Source organism: Astyanax mexicanus, chromosome 7 (genome assembly GCF_023375975.1).
Source record: "Astyanax mexicanus isolate ESR-SI-001 chromosome 7, AstMex3_surface, whole genome shotgun sequence".
Taxonomy (NCBI): Eukaryota; Metazoa; Chordata; class Actinopteri; order Characiformes; family Acestrorhamphidae; genus Astyanax; species Astyanax mexicanus.
The window spans coordinates 26,749,118-26,768,169 of NC_064414.1; the positions used below are offsets into that span (position 1 = coordinate 26,749,118).

Consider the following 19,052-nt stretch of genomic DNA (forward strand, 5'->3'; position numbering starts at 1 on the left):
CATATTGTTGAACAAATGAATGGCGTAATTACTTATACTAGTAGTAGTTTGTCATGTTTTCTGCACTACATATATTAACCTCTATTTTTACATGTTTTCCTGACTGCAGGGCTCAGTAACTGAGTTTGAGGCGTGTCCTAAGGATGTCCACTCGTACGTATGCAGTAAGAAGACCAGCTGTAAGAGCTGTGCTACTGACCAGAACTGCCAGTGGGAGTCCAGAAACCAGGAGTGCATTGCTTTACCTGGTACTGATGCAGTAATGCTTGTGTTTGTTGTGTTTTTGTGTGTGTGTGCTATTCAGGACACACACACACATTTTTCGCTGCTTCAACACGCTTTAAAAAAAATTGTTATACACAATTCAGAGCAGAGAATCTTAAAAAGGTTGGAATTTGAAGACAAACTGTGTGAAAATGAAAATAATGTAAAGGATGTTTTACACAGTATCAGTGAGCCAACAAAAAATAAATGATTTATAGTCCTTGATGATGACTGTATCTACAGAGCCCAGAATGATGAATCTGTGCGTTTGTGTGTGTGTGTGTGTTTAGAGAATATCTGTGGAGAGAGCTGGCACCTGGTGGGGAATTCGTGTCTGAAGCTGATAACAGCAAAGGATTCCTATGACAATGCTAAACTGGCCTGCCGCAGTCACAATGCTGTGCTCGCCTCGCTCACCACTCAGAAGAAGGTTCAGTTCGTCCTCAAAGAGCTGCAGAACAGAGCTGCACAGGTGGGTTAGGCACCACACACACATACACACCTGTACACACACACACACACACACACATACACATACAACCATTTCTTTAAACTTCTTTAAACTTTTTTTTTTAAGGGGGGCTGAGTGATATGTACTTAATGCTGCAACTGTAATGCTGCAATAGGATGCATATTTCTATAGCATATTTTTCACACTATAAGGGAAACCTAAAATCCTCTAATTTTCCCTAAAATTGTCAATGCGCCTTATGTATGAATTTTGCAAGTCAGGTTGTAAAGAGTAGTTTTAGTTTAGTTCTCCAGCACTGAGACTGAAGCAGTATTAGCATTAGCCGTGCTAACCATGCTAAGTGCTAGCTCTTAGCGCTAGCCGTTCCAAGATGAATATTATCGGCCTGTGGCCTGCTGCTAACCCTAGCTTTCACTGCTGGAGCAGCATTAGCATTACCCGCTTACTCTTGGAGTTCAGCGCAGTTCAGCGCTGCCGTTAAATGGAAGCTAAAATTCCGGGTGACTCTACCTCATAGTGCTGACTGAGAAAATCCAGCCAAGATGTGCAAAACTGTCATCTAAGCAACAGGTGCCTACTTTGGAGAATCTAAAATATATACAAAACATATTTTTTTAACATAGTTTGTTTAACACTTTTTTTTTGTTTAATAAATAATTCCGTATGTTTTTTCCTCAAAGTTTGAATGACTTTAGTATTAATCTACAATGCAGAAAATGATAAAATAATGAAAACGCTGAAATTAAGGTGCATCTAGTATGTGTTGACTGGTGCTTCTTGTAGGCTGGATGCAGTATAAGTTTTAATTTTGATGTAAATAATATAAAAGCAAGAAAGACAAAGTGCAGAAAACACCCACAATGGATGCCTGTCTAAAAAGAAAAAAAATTGATGTTATGTACCCTGTAAAGAACCTCCTTTTGTGGCAGATGCTTCAAATATTGTATATTAATCAATCGTAAATGAGTTTATTAAGTCATATCATTATTAAAACATTTTCTCTTATGATGATAATATTTTATACCTTTTTTTTTTTCTTTTAAAGTCTTTGATATTCAGTTCAGTGATTTCGGCCAGTTTATAAATAATACTAACACCGAGTATCGGATCAGTGCAGCTCTAGCTTTTAGCTTATTTAATATTTTAGCCTTGCTTCCATATAGTCACCAAGTAGTCATTGTATTTAGCATTGAAAGCTTACACTAGTTAGGAGTGTGTGTCTAAATACTGAGCAAGTGACTATGAGGGAGCTGTTTTGTATAATTGTATAATTGGAACTGTTATGTAACAGTTTTGAGGTTTTAAAATGAGCTTATTTCACAGCCCTATTTTAATTTTACTTTGTGTGTTTTTAGTCCAAGTCAGTGGTGACTCCGTGGGTGGGCTTGAGGAAGGTGAACGTGTCGTACTGGTGCTGGGAGGACATGTCCCCCTTCACCAACACCACTCTGCAGTGGTTACCAGGGGAACCCAGTGACGCTGGATTTTGTGGATACCTGGCTGAGCCCAGCGCCGGTGGGCTGAAGGCTGCAGCCTGCATCAACTCCTTCAACGGCAGCCTGTGTGAACGATCAGGTAACCCTGAGGAAGAGAACCACCAATAAGCTCATTGCTAAGACCACAGTGGATGGACATGCACAGTCATAGCGGAAAAAAATAATTAACTTTTATTTTTTATGTGTGTCTCTTTCCCTGGCTTTCTCTGTAGCCAATCACAGTGTGAAGCAGTGTCGCACGCCATGTGCCCTGCGCTCCTCCTGCAGCGAGTGTACGAGTGGGGGCTCAGAGTGTATGTGGTGCAGTAACATGCGGCAGTGTGTCGACTCCAATGCCTACGTCGCCTCCTTCCCATTTGGCCAGTGCATGGAGTGGTACACCATGAACAGCTGCCCACGTATGTTTATGTTACAAAATCTATATCTACAACCTACAGTTGTTAAAGTTTATGTGAATTAATGTTGCCTAATAAATACCCTGAAAAAAAATACTGCATGCAACACACTTGATCTCATTAAGGGTGTAACAAAATATCAGTATATAAAAAAAAAAAAAAATATATATATATATATATATATATATATATATATATTGTATGTAAAAACACAGTATCAATTTTTAATTATTAGCTGTACATGTAAAGATAGGTAGCAGAGCAGTGTTAAACTCAGTGTTATTAGATCCCAGTATTCTGATAGCATAAAAAGTTAACTTCTTCTTTACTTAAAATATAAATATTATATGTATTGTGTATATACTGTGCAACCCCTGTGATGCATACATTGTCACGCAAAAAGTTAGCTCTTTTGTTTGAATCCCCTCCTGTCCTAAATACAGCACAACAGCTCATGCCAGTTCCTCCAGACTATAGACCACTGAGTTCGTGTCGTCATTTTGTAGTCGGCGCCATGTTGTTTATGCCCATATTTGGGGTTTCGTGTGTAAGCGGTTTATGTGATTGGGGAATTTGAATGGGCTTTTCAAAAACTGGCCTCTGTCACATTCTGTGGTAAATAAATATGTTCAGAACACGGTCATCAGTTTATACTAATTACAACACCTGGCCCAAAAAATCAACTAACAACTGACTAATCAACTAACTACCTGCCCTCACTGAGGTGGCAACGAACCAGAAACACCAATTTATTTCACTGCATAATAAAGAGGGTAAAACGTGTTACAGCTAGTTCTGGAGTATGACTGACCTGTTTTAGTGATTTTATGCTGTGACACTCTCAGCTGTCCTCAGTAAGGGCAGTTAGTTCATTAGTTGGATCAGCTGTGTTTTTAATACGTTGTATAGTTATGGCCGGAGTTCGCTGGTGTTGCGCCAAAAATAGTCCCCGGCTGACCTCTGCAGCTGGGCTGTGAGGTCACTTCACTCCGCTGTAGCATTTAGCATTTTTCTCATTACGACTCTTAAACGATCTCGCAATTCAGAGGTTTTTAAAAACCCTATTCATTTTTGTCATAGGGAAAAAACACTTAGACATGGAAGCCGTATGAGGGCTACAGAATGACGCACGACTTCAGTGGTCTTTTGATGTAGTATTTTATTTTTGGACCAATCAGAATTATTGGTTAAAAAAAGGAATGTGAGAGGCGCTGCTCCACTCCACTCCCCTCCCCTATAAGAAAAGAAACATAGAGAACATATGCAGGGCTGTAGCCATTACATGATTACCAAGATTCAGTCATAGGTTTCCAGGTCTGTATAAGAGCCCTCAGGAGGGTTGCCAGTTTAAGACAGAACCCTCACTCACTAGGAGAGCTGGTTTGAAGGTCTGAGCAGACTGATGTAAGATCATACAGGAGTGAAGTTATTGGGTTCATGATTAAAAACAGCTACATTACTTGCACTAGGGCTGCGTGATATATCGTTTAAGCTATTTAAATGCTTGATTATTATTGTTTTGCTGTTTTCTCTAAAAGCGCTGACTCAGCTCTCTGGCGGTCTGGATCTCTGTCACGGGTCTTGCATTGATTAATATTGCAATATATATTGCAGAAAAAAACAACAAAAAACAATGCAATGTCAATTTATTCCAATATTGTGAAGCCCTAACTTGCACACTGTTCTGTTTTTTATTGCTTATGATACTGTTCTGTTTTTATTGCTTATGATACTGTTCTGTTTTTTACTTAATTGCCATAATTAGAAGATGATTACTTACAAAATATTTAAAAATTCACCTTCAGTTTTGCATTTTGTGAGTTTAAGTCATATATTCAACTCTGAGAAAAAATATATATATATATATATTGTTAAAATCTCATCTCGTCTCATAAGATCATTACACTCCTACATATATATATATTTTTTTTGTTAAGACCGTGGTTATTATTTTTAATGTATGGTTATAGTGTTGTTTTAAATGTGATCTTGATGTGTGTGTATATATATTGAACCTCTGTCCACAGCGGAGAACTGCTCTGGTTATAGGACGTGTTCACAGTGCCTGGATCAGCCTGGCTGCGGGTGGTGTACCGACCCCAGCAATACGGGAAAGGGTCAGTGTATGGAGGGCTCGTACCGCGGACCAATCCAGACCGTCTTACACGCTCCCTCATCCTCGAGACCCTCTTTCATACCGGCCCCTCAGCCCCTGCTGAATGTTAGCCTGTGCCCACAGGATAACAAGTACAACTGGTCCTTCATCCAGTGCCCAGGTACATTTATTCATACATTCATCTGAAGCTCTGTCTGCTCTTACAGCTTTCATACTATGGCCTATGGTTTATGAGTATACAGATGTAGTTTATTTATTGTAGTAGTATTCTGGGTTTTGGTCTCCTGTCCACATGAACATGGTATTTTAAGGGCCTGAACACAGAGGTGTTTGAATGTGCTTTTTATAGTGGAGTTTTTTAGTATTTTTGTGTGGATGAGCAAAGCACAGCTTTTCATAACACTGACATCACAATAGTATAATAACTTTCACATACTTGGTGCACATGGAATTGTCTGCGCATCAAAAGTAATCAGATACTTATGTCTGCTAGGTCTCATATACATCGTCATGTACATACAAATGCTTCTCAAATTATTTACCGTATTTTTTGCCCTATATGATACACTTTAAATCCTTTAACTTTCCCAAAACTCTTCAGTACACCTTAAAATCATGTATGTCTTATGTATGAATTCTACCAGTAAAGATGTAAGCAGCAGTAAAGTACAGCTTTTCTGAAGTACAGCGATATAAAGAAGTTTCAGTTTATTTTTCCAGCACAGAGACTGGAGCAGTATTAGCATTAAAAAAGAATTTTGTTAAGAATTACAGTTTTGTTTACTTAGCTTAGCTTAGCTTAGCTCTTGCCACCCAGCGGCAAGACCTGCAGAATTAGAAGGGAAACATGGTGATACCCCTGTTCCTTACTGGTGTCACATAATGCGCCTTATAATCCAGTGCTCTTTATGTATAAAAAAATAAACCAGAAAATAGATGTTTATTAAAAGTGCATCTTATATAAAAAGCGTCTAATAGTTTGAAAAATATAAAGTAAAGCCAAACATTCACACAAAGCAATCCAGACTGTTCTCATACAGAGTTCCCCAATGGTGGAACAAACTACCTTCCACTACCAGATCAGGAGAATCTCTCGCTATCTTTAAGAAACTCCTGAAGACAGAGCTCTTCAAAGAGCACTTACTCTCATAACACCTCTAACACACTAACTACTTCTAACCCCATTTCCTTCTTCCCCTCCTTCACTCCTCTATCCTATTATTCCCTTTGTCCTCCTCTTATCCCTATCCAAAGTTGTTTTTACCTTTAAACTTATTTTACATTGTACTTGACTATTGTAAGTCGCTTTGGACAAAAGCGTCTGCCAAATGTAATGTAATGTAATGTAATGTAAAGCAGGAGAACGAACTGCGAAATCGCTAATTCAAATTTAGGAAAAGTATGCAAGAACTGCAAAGTCGTATCTGCGATACTTTTTTTTTTTTTTAATTCCGGTCTCCGTACAGTTCAGAACTATACTTGACCTCTGTTACACTTCTAACCTGCATAGCTGAACTTACTTCACCTTTAGAGACACGTCTCCAAATCGAGCAGCTGGTGAGAGAGGTGATTTCATTCACAGTAATGTAAACCCAGCGTGACACCTCTCCTTCATATGAAATACTTCACTCCTTAATTGATTTTTCTACTCCTCTCTCTCTCTCTCTGTCTCTGTCTCTGCTGCAGCGTGTCAGTGTAATGGCCACAGCGCATGTGTGAACGAGAGCGTCTGCGAGAGATGTGAAGATCTCACCACTGGCAGACACTGCGAGAACTGCATATCTGGTTACTATGGTGACCCCACAAACGGGGGCAGCTGTCAGCGTAAGTGTGAAGGGAGGGGTCAGTGATGTGACTGTGACCCCGCTGTGAGTGTGACTGCAGCGGAGGCTGTTTGCACAGTATGAATTACACTGCGTGTGTCTGTGTGTCTTTTTCAGCCTGTAAGTGTAACGGTCACGCCAGCATGTGCAACTCAAACAACGGCAAGTGCTTCTGCACCACCAAGGGCATCAAAGGAGACCGCTGCAATCTGTGAGTACACTACACACACACACACACACACACATTCTGCATACTGATAAAACAACTGTGCTACATTAATGGAACAACTTCATCAATGGTGATAACATTGCTAACAATGAATAAACGGCCACAAACAGCATCTTGTGCTAAATAATTGCTACTAGCTTCCAATTGGCTGGGCTGGATTCCCAGGCAGACATTAAGCTTAGTCCTGAACTCTACACAGCATTCTGAATAGAGTTAATTTACATAAAGAAAAAAATATACTCCTGAACAAGAGACAGGGCTTAATCCCTGTATAAGAAATCACTCCCATGACTAAGTTATGGTAGCTCCTTTCTTTAAAGAAGTAGATTGGCTAGAATTAGATTAACCTGATTCATCACATAACTTTGTATCTAATTAACTTTTTAGAAGTGGTGTCAAATAAATTGAATATATTTTTTAAAATCTAATTAATTACATCAATATTCTGTGGTATAACTGCGATTAATTGCCTTTGTTTTTTAAACCGCAAGTTTCTGTAGTTGATATTTAAATGTAAATAAAAGAATAATAATTGTAAGAAATGTAAAATGTAATTATATTTAAATTAGTGGTGTCATTTAAAATACTAGTATAAACGTGTATGTTTGAGGGGATATAAAGCCAATATGGGGAGCTAAAATAAAGAATTCATGATGAATTGGATTGAGGAACCCTTTTTTTTATTTTATTGTAAACATCTCAGCTTGGTTGTAAGGATTCCTGAACTAGAAATTAATTTGCTGAGTATCTATAGGCCAGAACATTTGATGGGTAGGCACAAAACTAAATGCATCAAAATGCGCATAAATAAATGACACAAGCACAATGTCAACTCTGATTGGCTTGGAGCAAAAATATATATATATATATCAGAAGATTCTGTGTTCCAGCGTGTATCTCTGTACAGTGTGAAGCTGCTTTAACACAGAACGCTGAAAATTTGCCACAGCGCTTTTAAACATTGTTTTCAATGGGACGTTCAATGTAGAAGTCTGCACGGCTCTAAGCAGTGAACACTGCACATACCACGCTCTGTGTAAACAGCATGGAGCAGCAGAGACCACGTTTGTTCATTGCAGTACATGATCTGGATAATATGTGTATCAGATTAAACAGCGCTTTATCAGCAGTTTAGCTTAATTAAAAAGAAGTATATCTGATAGCTGGGTCGGATCCAGACCAGATCAGATCACTTTCTCAGTGCTCCAGAAAAAAAAACATGTGTTGGACGGGGATGGGGCAGATTACAGCAGAAGTTGAGTTCAAACTTGGTGGGGAAATTATTTTCAATTAAATCACATATTTGACATATTTGAATCACACATTGACTGGCCTAATATATAGCTGAATATGTAATTCTGATTTAAGATCACATGTTTAAAAATTATATTTACTGCTTTAATACTGTCATAATCAACAACAGTTTTATTAGCCTTTAAAAATGCTCTTGTATGTTGTACATTTCTTGCTATGCTTAACTCGACTCACAGCAAAGAGATGTTTGACCTGACCTCAGTAATGAAACAGCAACCGAGCGGACGTATTATACAGAAACACTCAAATTGTAATGACAGCTGAAATAACAGGGCTGCTGCAGGTTCAGTGCAGGTTTACCCTGACAGAAAATGGGGCATTTTTCTGAGAATACCAATTTAAAAACTCTTATTTTGTTTTTATAACATACCTGGATTATTGTTGGGATTGCTTGTGTAGAAGAAATGATATTCACACTTTATCTGTGATGTTAATGTTTGGGGTGTTATTTTGTCTTTATATGGATGAGCTTTGTTGGTAATTGTATTCTGTTACCTAAGATGTTACTTATTTTTTTCTGACACGTGTATACTGTATATATATATTTTCTTTTTCTTTCTCCCTCTCTTTCTTTCTCTCTCTCTCTCTCTCGCTCTCTTTTTTTTCTCAGGTGTGAAGTAGAGAATCGTTACCAGGGCAACCCTCTGAGAGGAACCTGTTATTGTGAGTGTTGCACTAAAAGAGTAATCACACAAACGAGGCTGATGGAGAGCTGTCGGCTCATCACAAAGCACTTGACACTTTTAGTCATTTTAATAAACTGTCCGTCATAGCCTCAAATGCCTTTTGCAGTGAAATGGTCTCAGACCAACTTCAGAGAAAAATAGCGGGTAATTCAGCCTGTAATTTTCTCAGAGGAGGAGGGACAAAAAAAGCACAGATATGACCGTTCTGTGTGGACGTAAAATCACACAAAAGCACCTGTGAAAGAGAAATTACTCCAGGACATCATGTAAATGTAATTACCTCCAAATAGGCATCTAAAAGTCTTCAACTTGACCTGAGCCCAACATGACCCCCATCAGTGAGTAACTGTAAATCTCTTACAGCAATGTTTCTCTCTCTTTCTAACTCACACAGACACACTGCTGATAGACTATCAGTTCACCTTCAGTCTGTCCCAGGAGGATGACCGCTACTACACCGCCATCAACTTTGTAGCCACGCCAGACGAGGTAAGCTTTCTATAAGGTGCACTTAAAATACTCTCGTTTTCCCAAAAATCGTGAGTGTGCCTAATAATTCAGTGCAAGTTATGTGTGAATTTAGCAGTCAGGTTGTAAAGAGCAGTAAAGCCACTCCGCTGAAGTACAGCGTTATACAGGAGTTTCAGTTTAGCTCTGGAGTAACATTAGCATTAGTCGCTAACCGCTATTTCCCCGTTCAGAGGTAAGTATTATTAGCCTGTAGCCTGCTCCTCCTGGCTAGCACTGCTGTAGCAACGTTAGCATTACCCGCTAATCATGCTAGCTCTTTAGCTGTTCAGAGGTGAGTATATTGGACTGTAGCATAACCTTTCACAGTGTTACAACAAGCTAAGTGAAACGAACCCCGAATTACCGGAGCACCCAGGGTTCCTTAGTGTAGTGCTGTCGGGCGGCATTAGCCACTAACGGTTAGCCGCTAATGCTAATGATCCAGCCTTAGTGCTGGAGAAATTTGGAAAACTAAGCTTACTGTAAATAAACAGAAGTGCTTTACTCACCCAAATAAATAGTTTTCAGGAGAGAAATCAGTGTAGATTAACATCCAGCGCTCATTTTACTTCAAAAGAAAGTCTTTTTCTAGTGCAGTTTTGCTTACTTATCTTAGCTTTACTTAACTTAGTTAGCTACCCCCACTCCCACCACCCAGCGGCAAGACCTGCTGAATTAGAAGTTCCTTATAGTCTCTCTTAAAATGAGCCTTTTAATCCGGTGCGCCTTATGGTGTGAAAAAACTGTAGTTTTTTTGATGTCCTGTATTTGTATAGTGATTTTTCCCCATTTTCCATTTTATATGTTTCTAGAGAAAATGTAAAGAAAAATATTACATGAATGAATATGTATTTCCTTAATGAGCTAGCACAGTGGATCTTAAAGTGTGGCATATGTACCACTGGTGATACATGAAACATCCCGTAGTGGTACACCAAATTTGGATACATAAAATATTAATGATTGTAATTTAGTTCTCTCATCTCTCATAACTGAAGTACTACTGATCTAATTATTAACATCTGTTTCACAATAGAACCCTGTGGAACTCAACAAATCCCTTAAGTTTCTCCATTATGATTAATAGATGAAATAATTAACCTAGAGGTCAAGAGGATGCAGTGTGCATTGTAGACTCGTTAGTTCACTGCATTGCCTCCAACTCATTTTATTCACCACATTTTTTTTCCTTAGTGGACTCCTTTATTGCATTGATATGAAACAACAATCAGAACCAACAAAATCCTGAAAGTCTCACACAGTAGCTCGAGTGCTGGTGGCTGGTAGGCTAGGAAAGCCGACATGGGGGGGGGGGGGGGGGACCACTTAAAAATCAAATTGAAAACCTCTAGAGTATATTTAAGAGGAAGATGGATGATCACAAGCCATTAAACCAAGCTGAACTGCTTGAATTTTTGCACCAGGAGTGCAGGCATAAAGTTATCCAAAAGCAGTGTGTAAGACTGGTGGAGGATAACATGCCAAGATACATGAAATTGTGAGTAACAGGGTTACTCCACCAAATATTGATTTCTGAACTCTTAAAACTGTGTGAGTATGAACTTGTTTTCTTTGCATTATTTGAGGTCTGAAATCTCTGAAAGCTTTTTCCAGAGCTATCAGGTATGCTTGCATGGACACTAATGCTGCAAGCTACCTATCGAGCCATCTACTTCTTTTATCCATGTTTCATTTTCCTCCAAACTGTCAACACACACAGTCACTGTGCTGAAGACTCTCTCTTACCAATTCGTTCTGTCTGTCACACACACACAAAATGAGATATCCAACTGGTACTTTTGGTAGTGTTGGCAGTATGCCAAGTCCTGCTGGACAATGAAAGCATGCACTGACTTTTTACTTGATAAAACACAGTGGACCAACACCAGCAAATGACCTGGCTCACCATACCATCACTGATTGTAGAAACGTAACTCTAGACCTCAAGCAGTTTGGACTGTGTGTCTTTCCACTCTTTCTCCAGACTCTGATCCCTTGATTTCCAAATTAAATGCAAAATTAATTGATGATCAGTGATGGTTTGGAGAGCCATGTCATCTGCTGTTCAGAGTTGTTGTAGTGTGTTGGAGCTGTTTTGGAGGCACAACGAGGACCAATGGCATAGTGGAGTGTTTTTTTTCACCACAGATAGTGAGGATTTTCAGGCAGATGTCACTCCTTTACCTACTCATGTAGAAAACTAGCTGACTGTTAAAGTGTCGCGACTTTATTAGAGAATGCCCGTTCATGAGCATCAGGAGTCACCAGTATTTAGAACCTCATGAGTGGGGTTATATTGGTGTAAGTGTAGCTTATTTTTATGACCATAGTTAATGAAAACACATTACTTTTATTGTTCATGTTTAGACTTCTAGTCTCTCAGTAGAGTGTTTGATGTTATAATGTAATGTAATGATGCAGTGTGCAGTTAACTCTTGAGAACCCTTCGTTATCCACCAGCACTCTCTACATCTGATAGCTCACAAAACTAATTACAGCCCTTAAAAGCAGAACATGAATTCAAGAGTAGTTTTTTTTTTCTTTTAATTTTTTATTCCTTTTTCTCTTATCTTTTTTCTATTGTCTATTATATGTTTCTCTCTTCCTTTTCAGCAAAATCGAGACCTGGACATGATCATTAACGCCTCCAAGAACTTTAACCTCAACATCACCTGGGCCACCAGCTTTGCTGGTATGAGATCCTGCATTTATAGAATCTGTAGAATATGTTTTAAATGTAATTTAAATGTAATTATTTTAATTCTTATAGTTCTTTCTTTTTCTCTTTATTCTCGTTCTTAGCCGGTACTCAGTCTGGAGAAGAGATTCCAATTGTGTCCTGCAGCAACATAAAAGAGTTTAAGGACAGTTTCTCCAATGAGAAGTTTGACTTCCGCAGCAACGTCAACATCACCTTCTTCGTTTATGTCAGCAACTTCACCTGGCCAATTAAAATACAGGTACGTTTTGTCAAATTCATATGTAGCTATTCATGAGCTGGGGTTGTGTCTGATCTAGTCACACAAGTGACTACACTGATGCATACTGTAAGTGTGTGTGGGTCTCTGGGTCTTGTGGGCTATCAGCACTGCTAAAAAGACACAGGTATGAGCTGTAATAATGAATTCCACACACATTTTAATACAATACAAGGAGAATCCTCCTTTAGGTATTAATACACCTAGTTTTCTTCTGTAGGTCTACATGTCTTTCTCTCTTTCTTTCTCAATCTCCCTCTCTCTTTCATTCTCTCTCTCATTCTCTCTGTCAGTTGCTCTTTAGAACTATTTTTTTCCTCTATGTTCTGTCTCCCATCCTTTCTTTTGGTCTCAGTCTCTTTTCTCAACCTCCCTGTCTCTCTTCCTCTCCATTTCTCTTTTTTTCTGTCTTTCTCTTGCTTTTCTTTTCCAATTTTATTGCTCTCACTCTCTTTCTTTCTTTCTTTCTTTCTTTCTTTCTTTCTTTCTTTATGACTCACGTTGTTTTTTTTTTCCCTCTCCCTTTGTCAAGATTCATTTAGGTATGAATGCACTGTGTTGTTGGAAGAATTTTAGAAACTCACTACATGTCTGTTTTTTCATCACCCTTTCTCAGTTTCCTTTTGGTTGTTCTGTAGAATGTTGTCTCATCCTTTCTCTCTCATTCTCACACTCTCACTTGCATTCTTTCTGTTTTTGTGTCTCTCTCTTGCTGCCTTTTTCTCATTTAGTTATCATCACTTATCAGTTAAATTCTCTCTCATCATTTATCTTGGTCTCAATCTCTTTTTCAATCCCAATGTGTTTCTCATACTTTCTTTCTCTCCCATTTTCTTGCTCTCACTCATTCTACTATTTCTCTCAATCTCCCTTTCTTTCTGTCTCATTTTCTCTGTCTCTGAGTTGCTTGTAGAACACTGTCTCACCTCCTTTTCCTCTTTTTCTCATGCTCTCGCTCGCGTTGTTTCTGTCTCTTTTTCTGTCTTTCCCGCTTTGCCTTTTTAAAAAATTTTTTGTCTTATTCTCTCTCTCTCATCATTTTTCTGTCTTGAGCTCTTCTTCCCTTTCTCCCTGTCTCTCTCATTTGCTCTTTCTCTTTCTCTCCAATTCTCTTGTTCACTCACTCTATTCCTCTTCCTTTCTTTTAGACTTCCATTCTCTTTTTTTATTCTTTTACTTTGTCAAGATTAAAAGTAGGACTGTAATCAGTACCGTTTTGCCAAAGCATCATAACAATAGAAATACCAGTAAACAGCACACGACAGCCACAATAAAAAAAACACCAATAATTGATATAACAGATACCATAAATAAGAACAATAGTTCAATAATAATGGTTGATAATTAAAATTGAGATTTTGGCAAATTTTCTAAAATATTGCTGTTTTATCTGTAATTCTACCTAAATATAACTGATTCATTGATTGTGCAGATCTCTTTTCTTCTCTCTCTCTCTCTCTTTCTACTTACTTTTTCACTTACTCACTCTTTTGCTGCCTTTTCTGTCTAGCCTTCACTCTTTCACTTACTCGCTCTCACTTTCACCTAATGACTCTCGCGCATTTAACTTTCCAATCATTCGATCACACTCTCTCTACCTGTCAATCACACTTACTTTGTTGCTCATCTTATTACATTTTCTAACTCTCTCTCTCTCTCTCTCTCTCTCTCTCTCTCTCCATCTCACTCTCTCTCTTGTTTTCTCTTTCTGTCTCTTTCCCTCCATCTCTTGTCCAGGATGTGCAGCCAGTAGTGTGGTCTGGAAGTGATTTTAGCTGTGCTTTGGTTACCCTCCCTCCTTCTCTTCCTTCTCTTCCTTTCCCTTCTCCTCTCCTCCCCTTCTTCTCGGAGGCCAGCGCAGCCCCGCCGTAGTGAGACTGGGGCTGGGGCTGGAGCTGGGGCTGGGTAAAGTCAGGATGTGTGTTTGGTCGCCTGCCCACCCACCGAAAGGCCACGTTTTCGTTTCAGCTGGCGGAGTGGAGCTGAGTGGAGCTAACTTTCAGAGCGTTTAAACGTTTCAGCTGCTTTTCCTGGCTGTCCAGCTGTTCGGCTGCTGAAGCCTTGAGGTTCTGGAGGTCTGGAGACTGCTTCTCGTCTGGTCTCAGGAGGAGGAGAGTGTGTGTTGTGCGGATGAGCGAGAGAGCTTGAGAAAGAGGCTGTGAGGAGTCAGTGGGGAGGTGAGCAGAGCTTTGCTGTGCTAAGCTGAGCTGCTGGAGGACAGTGAAGCTGTTGTTGGATTGGTGGTGGTGTTGGTGCGGGGAGGGGATGTGGGCTTGGGGGGTCTAGAGGTGCGAGTGAGGGGGGTATGCTTATGGAAAGCTACTCCACTAAGTGTGTGTGTGTGTGTGTGTGTGTGTGCTCTATATGTGGACCTTAGGAAATAAATCAAAAGCAGTGTTTTTAGCTAAAGGTGTTCAGAAAACACGGAAGGAAGCTGGAGTGTCAAATGGAATGTTAAGTTGAAACACATGGCTCTGTGAGGGCGAGCGAAAGTGACTGTAAGAGAAAAGAAAGGAAAAGAAAGTCAGAGAGAGAAAGAGAGGGGAATAGAGGGGGCGAGAGGATAAAAAGGAGATGGCACAGGCAGTGAGATCTGAACGTGGAAGAAGGGTTTCATCTCCGTCTGCAGCAGCAAGATTCCAGCCTTCTGTTTCCTGCTCTGCTTTTCTTTGCATGTGGTCAAAGGCTCTGTGCCGTCTGTGTAGTTTTTGGCCAGCGGCTTGTGAGCGTGTGCTCATTTTGTGTGTGTGTGTGCACGTGAGAAAAGGAAGGAGGTGGGGGCAACAGAGAGAGAGAGATTAAAAAAAGGAAAGGAAAGAAAGGCTCTTTTTTCTGTTTCTATCTCTCTCTCTCTCTCTCTTAGCCTAGCCAGTCTCTTTCATCTTCTGATACGTTGTCCGCTAATGCCAGGGTTAAAATTCGATATTATATATTATTATATATTATGTTTTACTATACTGTATCGATTCTCAAAAAATCAGCATCATTATACATGCATTTTTAACTAACCCCTTAACAGGTCTTAACCTCTATATCGTCGCTGTCCCATGGAAAACACTTATCTCAATTTTTGTCGATTTTTATTTTATTACATACCGTATTTTTCGGGCTATAAGGCGCACTTAAAATACTTATTTTTTCCCAAAAATCGTCATTGCGCCTTATAATGCAGTGCGCCTTGTGTATGGATTTTGCTTGTGTTTACTGACCTCGATTTTTATGTGGTACACGGCGCTCTGTTGTGCAGAATTCCTCACCCACGCCAGAAAAAGATCCCCCTCTTGGGCTAGCGCGCGGTTACCTTTGACTGCCGTACTGCCTCTCGGCTGTGGTTCAGGGTAGCTAGTTTCCACTGTAGCTCCGTGGCCAGAACAAGGTGCCGGTAAACTTTCCTTTCCACCCTTTCTGGGGTAATAGCACAAACTGTTTCTTTTTAGCGCCCACTTCTAAGTAAAGTTAACCTCTTAACACGCGCTGGCCCACCGGCGGGCCAGAAATATTTAATATTTCATAACTGGCTGTGTTTCTGAATAGTTATGAACAGTTACAGGTTCAATATAGACATCCAATATACCATTTTAAAGCTTAGAATCTCTGCTTTTGAGCTATTTAGCCTATTTAGCGGAATATCCTTTCAGAAAATAAACATTTAGGGCGAAATATGCCTTGGTTATGATTTTAATAATTCATAACTCTCATATTTGCGTTTATCGTTCGTCCATATTTCATCGAATGCGGTCATGTCATACACCATTCGAACCGTCTGGCTCTCCGGATTCCAGAACTGTGCTTTTACTGTAGGATGTATGTTTCATGAATTAGAGCTGCGTCAGAGCGCATTTTTCCAGTAATAAAAGGCTCTCCTTTTGTCCTGGGGTAACCTCCGGTCACTGCCGCCACCCCCCGAACACACACCCGCGCTCAGCCACAGGTCCTACCTTCAAAACGCGTCCAGACTAAAGAGAATCCATCAATCCAGTCTCCTGTAATCCACAGTTATATCCAAACAGCGCTGGAAATCACTTCATCCAGAAATGAAACTTATCCAATCTTTATCTCTGTTTTAAAACCGTTTTATTCACCGAATTCGGCACAACACGCTATTATAGTCAGAAGCCTCGCGGAGTAATGCGGTACTTGCTGTGCTTCAACATAATATTATGGTCTGTCGGAGCGTTGCGGCTACCGTTGTCAGGAGCCTCGCGGAGTAATACGTACTTGCTGTGCTTCAACATAATATTATGGTCTGTCGGAGCGTTGCGGCTACCGTTGTCAGGAGCGTCGCGGAGTAATACGTACTTGCTGTGCTTCAACATAATATTATGGTCTGTCGGAGCGTTGCGGCTACCGTTGTCAGGAGCGTCGCGGAGTAATACCTACTTGCTGTGCTTCAACATAATATTATGGTCTGTCGGAGCGTTGCGGCTACCGTTGTCAGTAGCCTCGCGGAGTAATACGTACTTGCTGTGCTTCAACATAATATTATGGTCTGTCGGAGCGTTGCGGCTACCGTTGTCAGGAACCTCGCGGAGTAATACGTACTTGCTGTGCTTCAACATAATATTATGGAGCGTTGCGGAGTAATACGTACTTGCTGTGCTTGTTGATTTATTGCTCAGAGATGTTGTTATTTTTCACAGATATTGTGAAGGATTTATTGCTCAGAGTTATTGTTACTGATATAAATAAAGTTTCGTTTAGTGCGCCTTATAATCCAGTGCGCCTTGTGTATGGACTAACACTAAAAATAGACCGTTCACTCATCGTGCGCCTTATAATACGGTGCGCCTTATAGTCCGAAAAATACGGTAATTTGAACAGACAAACTGTCCCTTACACTGTGGCAAAATTTCTTGATGAACGGACCAATAGAAACTCTTCAAAATGACCTGAAATAAACTCTTTTTACATTGACTTCAATTGAAAGGTTACAAGATTTTTTTTTTCTCTCCTGTAAAGTTGGTGTTTTGGAGATAAGTGTTTTTCATTGGACAGTGACGATATGGACTTACATTGAAAGAGGAACCCCAAATTCTTTAGTTTGAAAATTAGACCTGAAAACTAGACAACCGTAACAAAACAAAAAGTTAGGACGACATAAAGTGTTTTATATGTGTTCATGAAAATATTGATTTTAAATCAATACAAGTTCAGGAAAGAGACAATTTTATGATTTTTTTTTCCATTAAATTTTGACAGTTGCAGATTTAATTTAAATTTATAAAACATTTTCTATTACAATTACAATGAGGATTTTCCGTAAAAAAAAGTTATTTATCAAACATTAACTTTTTATGTAATGTTATCTTATAGATATCGGCGTGTAATGTCAGACAGAAAATTGACAGAAATCCCTGTCTGTTAAGGGTTAAAAATAAAACCAATGACAAAAACGAAAAAAAATAATGCAAATAATTTGTTTTTAGTGGAATGAAGGTGTGTCAAACTATCAATACATTCCATAACAAAAAAAAGGGTCCTAGTTTATATGAAAAAATTATATGTAACTTTAGATCACCATCACTGAGAGTGGACTGGCAGGGTTGCCTACAGTCTTCTTTATTTATTTATTTATTCATTCATTCATTCATTTAATGACGACATATCAGGTTCTTAAAAGTTATCCCATTTTTTAAGGGGAAGGTTTTTTTTTTTTAACACTTCCCTATGAAACTCGACAAAACAAGGGGTAGTGGTACAAATAATAAATGGGATTGGGCCATTCACACTTCAAATCATAAAAAAAAGAAAACCAGTAAGTATGAGGTACTTACTGTATTTTTTCACTATAATATTATAAGGTGCACTATCTTCTGTCTGTTGTCTATTTTCTGGCCTGTTTTTATGCACAAGGAGCACTGGATTATATGGCGCATTATGCGAAACTAATAAGGAACAGGGTTGTCGCCATGTTTTCCTTCTTATTCAGAAGGTCTCGCTGAATTAAAGCTAAGCTAAGTAAACAAAACAGAGGAACCCTGAGTGTTTTGGTAAGCCAGGGCAATATTAGCTAGCGGTTTGTTCCACATAGCTTGTTTTAACACAGTAAACCTGCAGACTAAAGTCTGATATACTCTCCTCTGAACAGGCAAAAGAGCTAGTGCTTAGCGCGGTTAGCAGCTAATGCTAATGCTGCTCCCGCAGTGCTAGCCGGGGTTAGCAGCATGCTACAGGCTGATAATACTCACCTCTAACTGGCAAAAAGCTAGCGCTAGACTGGTAAAATTCGTACATTAAAGGATAATTAAAGGATTTCAAGTGTGGCTTATAGTGTAAAAAAAAATAAAAAATACTGTACTCCTAAGATAACTCATAAGTTAAAGTTTAAAAGTGGAGTAGTGTAGCCAAGGCTAAACACACATGCTAGTGACATAAACAAGCAGGAAAAGAGTCTATCCAGTCTCAGAGGCAGAACTGTGCTACCATTATTTACACAAGTTATATTTCCCGGTAGCAGAATCTGACTTTTTTTTCTTATTTGGAATGAAGCCAAATATTTGGGAGAGCGGCTGGTGACTCTTTCTCAGGGTTACAGCTACAGCATTGCTTTAGCGTTTCAGACGTATTTTGATCCAGAATGTTGGACTAGATGAGAGAGCGCTAAGCCAAGCTTTTCAGTCCCAATTTTATCCTCCTGCTCTGGCAACTCGGCGACACACTGATTTTATTCGTTCTCATACCCTCTCATTATTTGGCTCACTAAATGGCCCTTTCTTTGAATTTCGCCCCTATTTTTCTCTCTCTTTCTTTTTTTTATGTGCTTTGGCTG

General features: G+C 39.4%; 1 protein-coding gene across 1 annotated transcript in view; it reads left to right on the forward strand.

The window, feature by feature from the left end:
* atrn (attractin) overlaps nt 1-19,052 on the forward strand; it is a 135,717-nt gene that overhangs the window by 60,983 nt on the left and 55,682 nt on the right. The window contains exons 14-24 of the mRNA XM_022684934.2: nt 110-248; nt 555-736; nt 2,092-2,311; nt 2,445-2,630; nt 4,655-4,903; nt 6,430-6,567; nt 6,684-6,777; nt 8,720-8,772; nt 9,190-9,284; nt 11,919-11,997; nt 12,108-12,265. Coding sequence (XP_022540655.2) covers nt 110-248; nt 555-736; nt 2,092-2,311; nt 2,445-2,630; nt 4,655-4,903; nt 6,430-6,567; nt 6,684-6,777; nt 8,720-8,772; nt 9,190-9,284; nt 11,919-11,997; nt 12,108-12,265 — 1,593 coding nt within the window. The remainder of the gene's footprint in view (nt 1-109; nt 249-554; nt 737-2,091; nt 2,312-2,444; nt 2,631-4,654; nt 4,904-6,429; nt 6,568-6,683; nt 6,778-8,719; nt 8,773-9,189; nt 9,285-11,918; nt 11,998-12,107; nt 12,266-19,052) is intronic.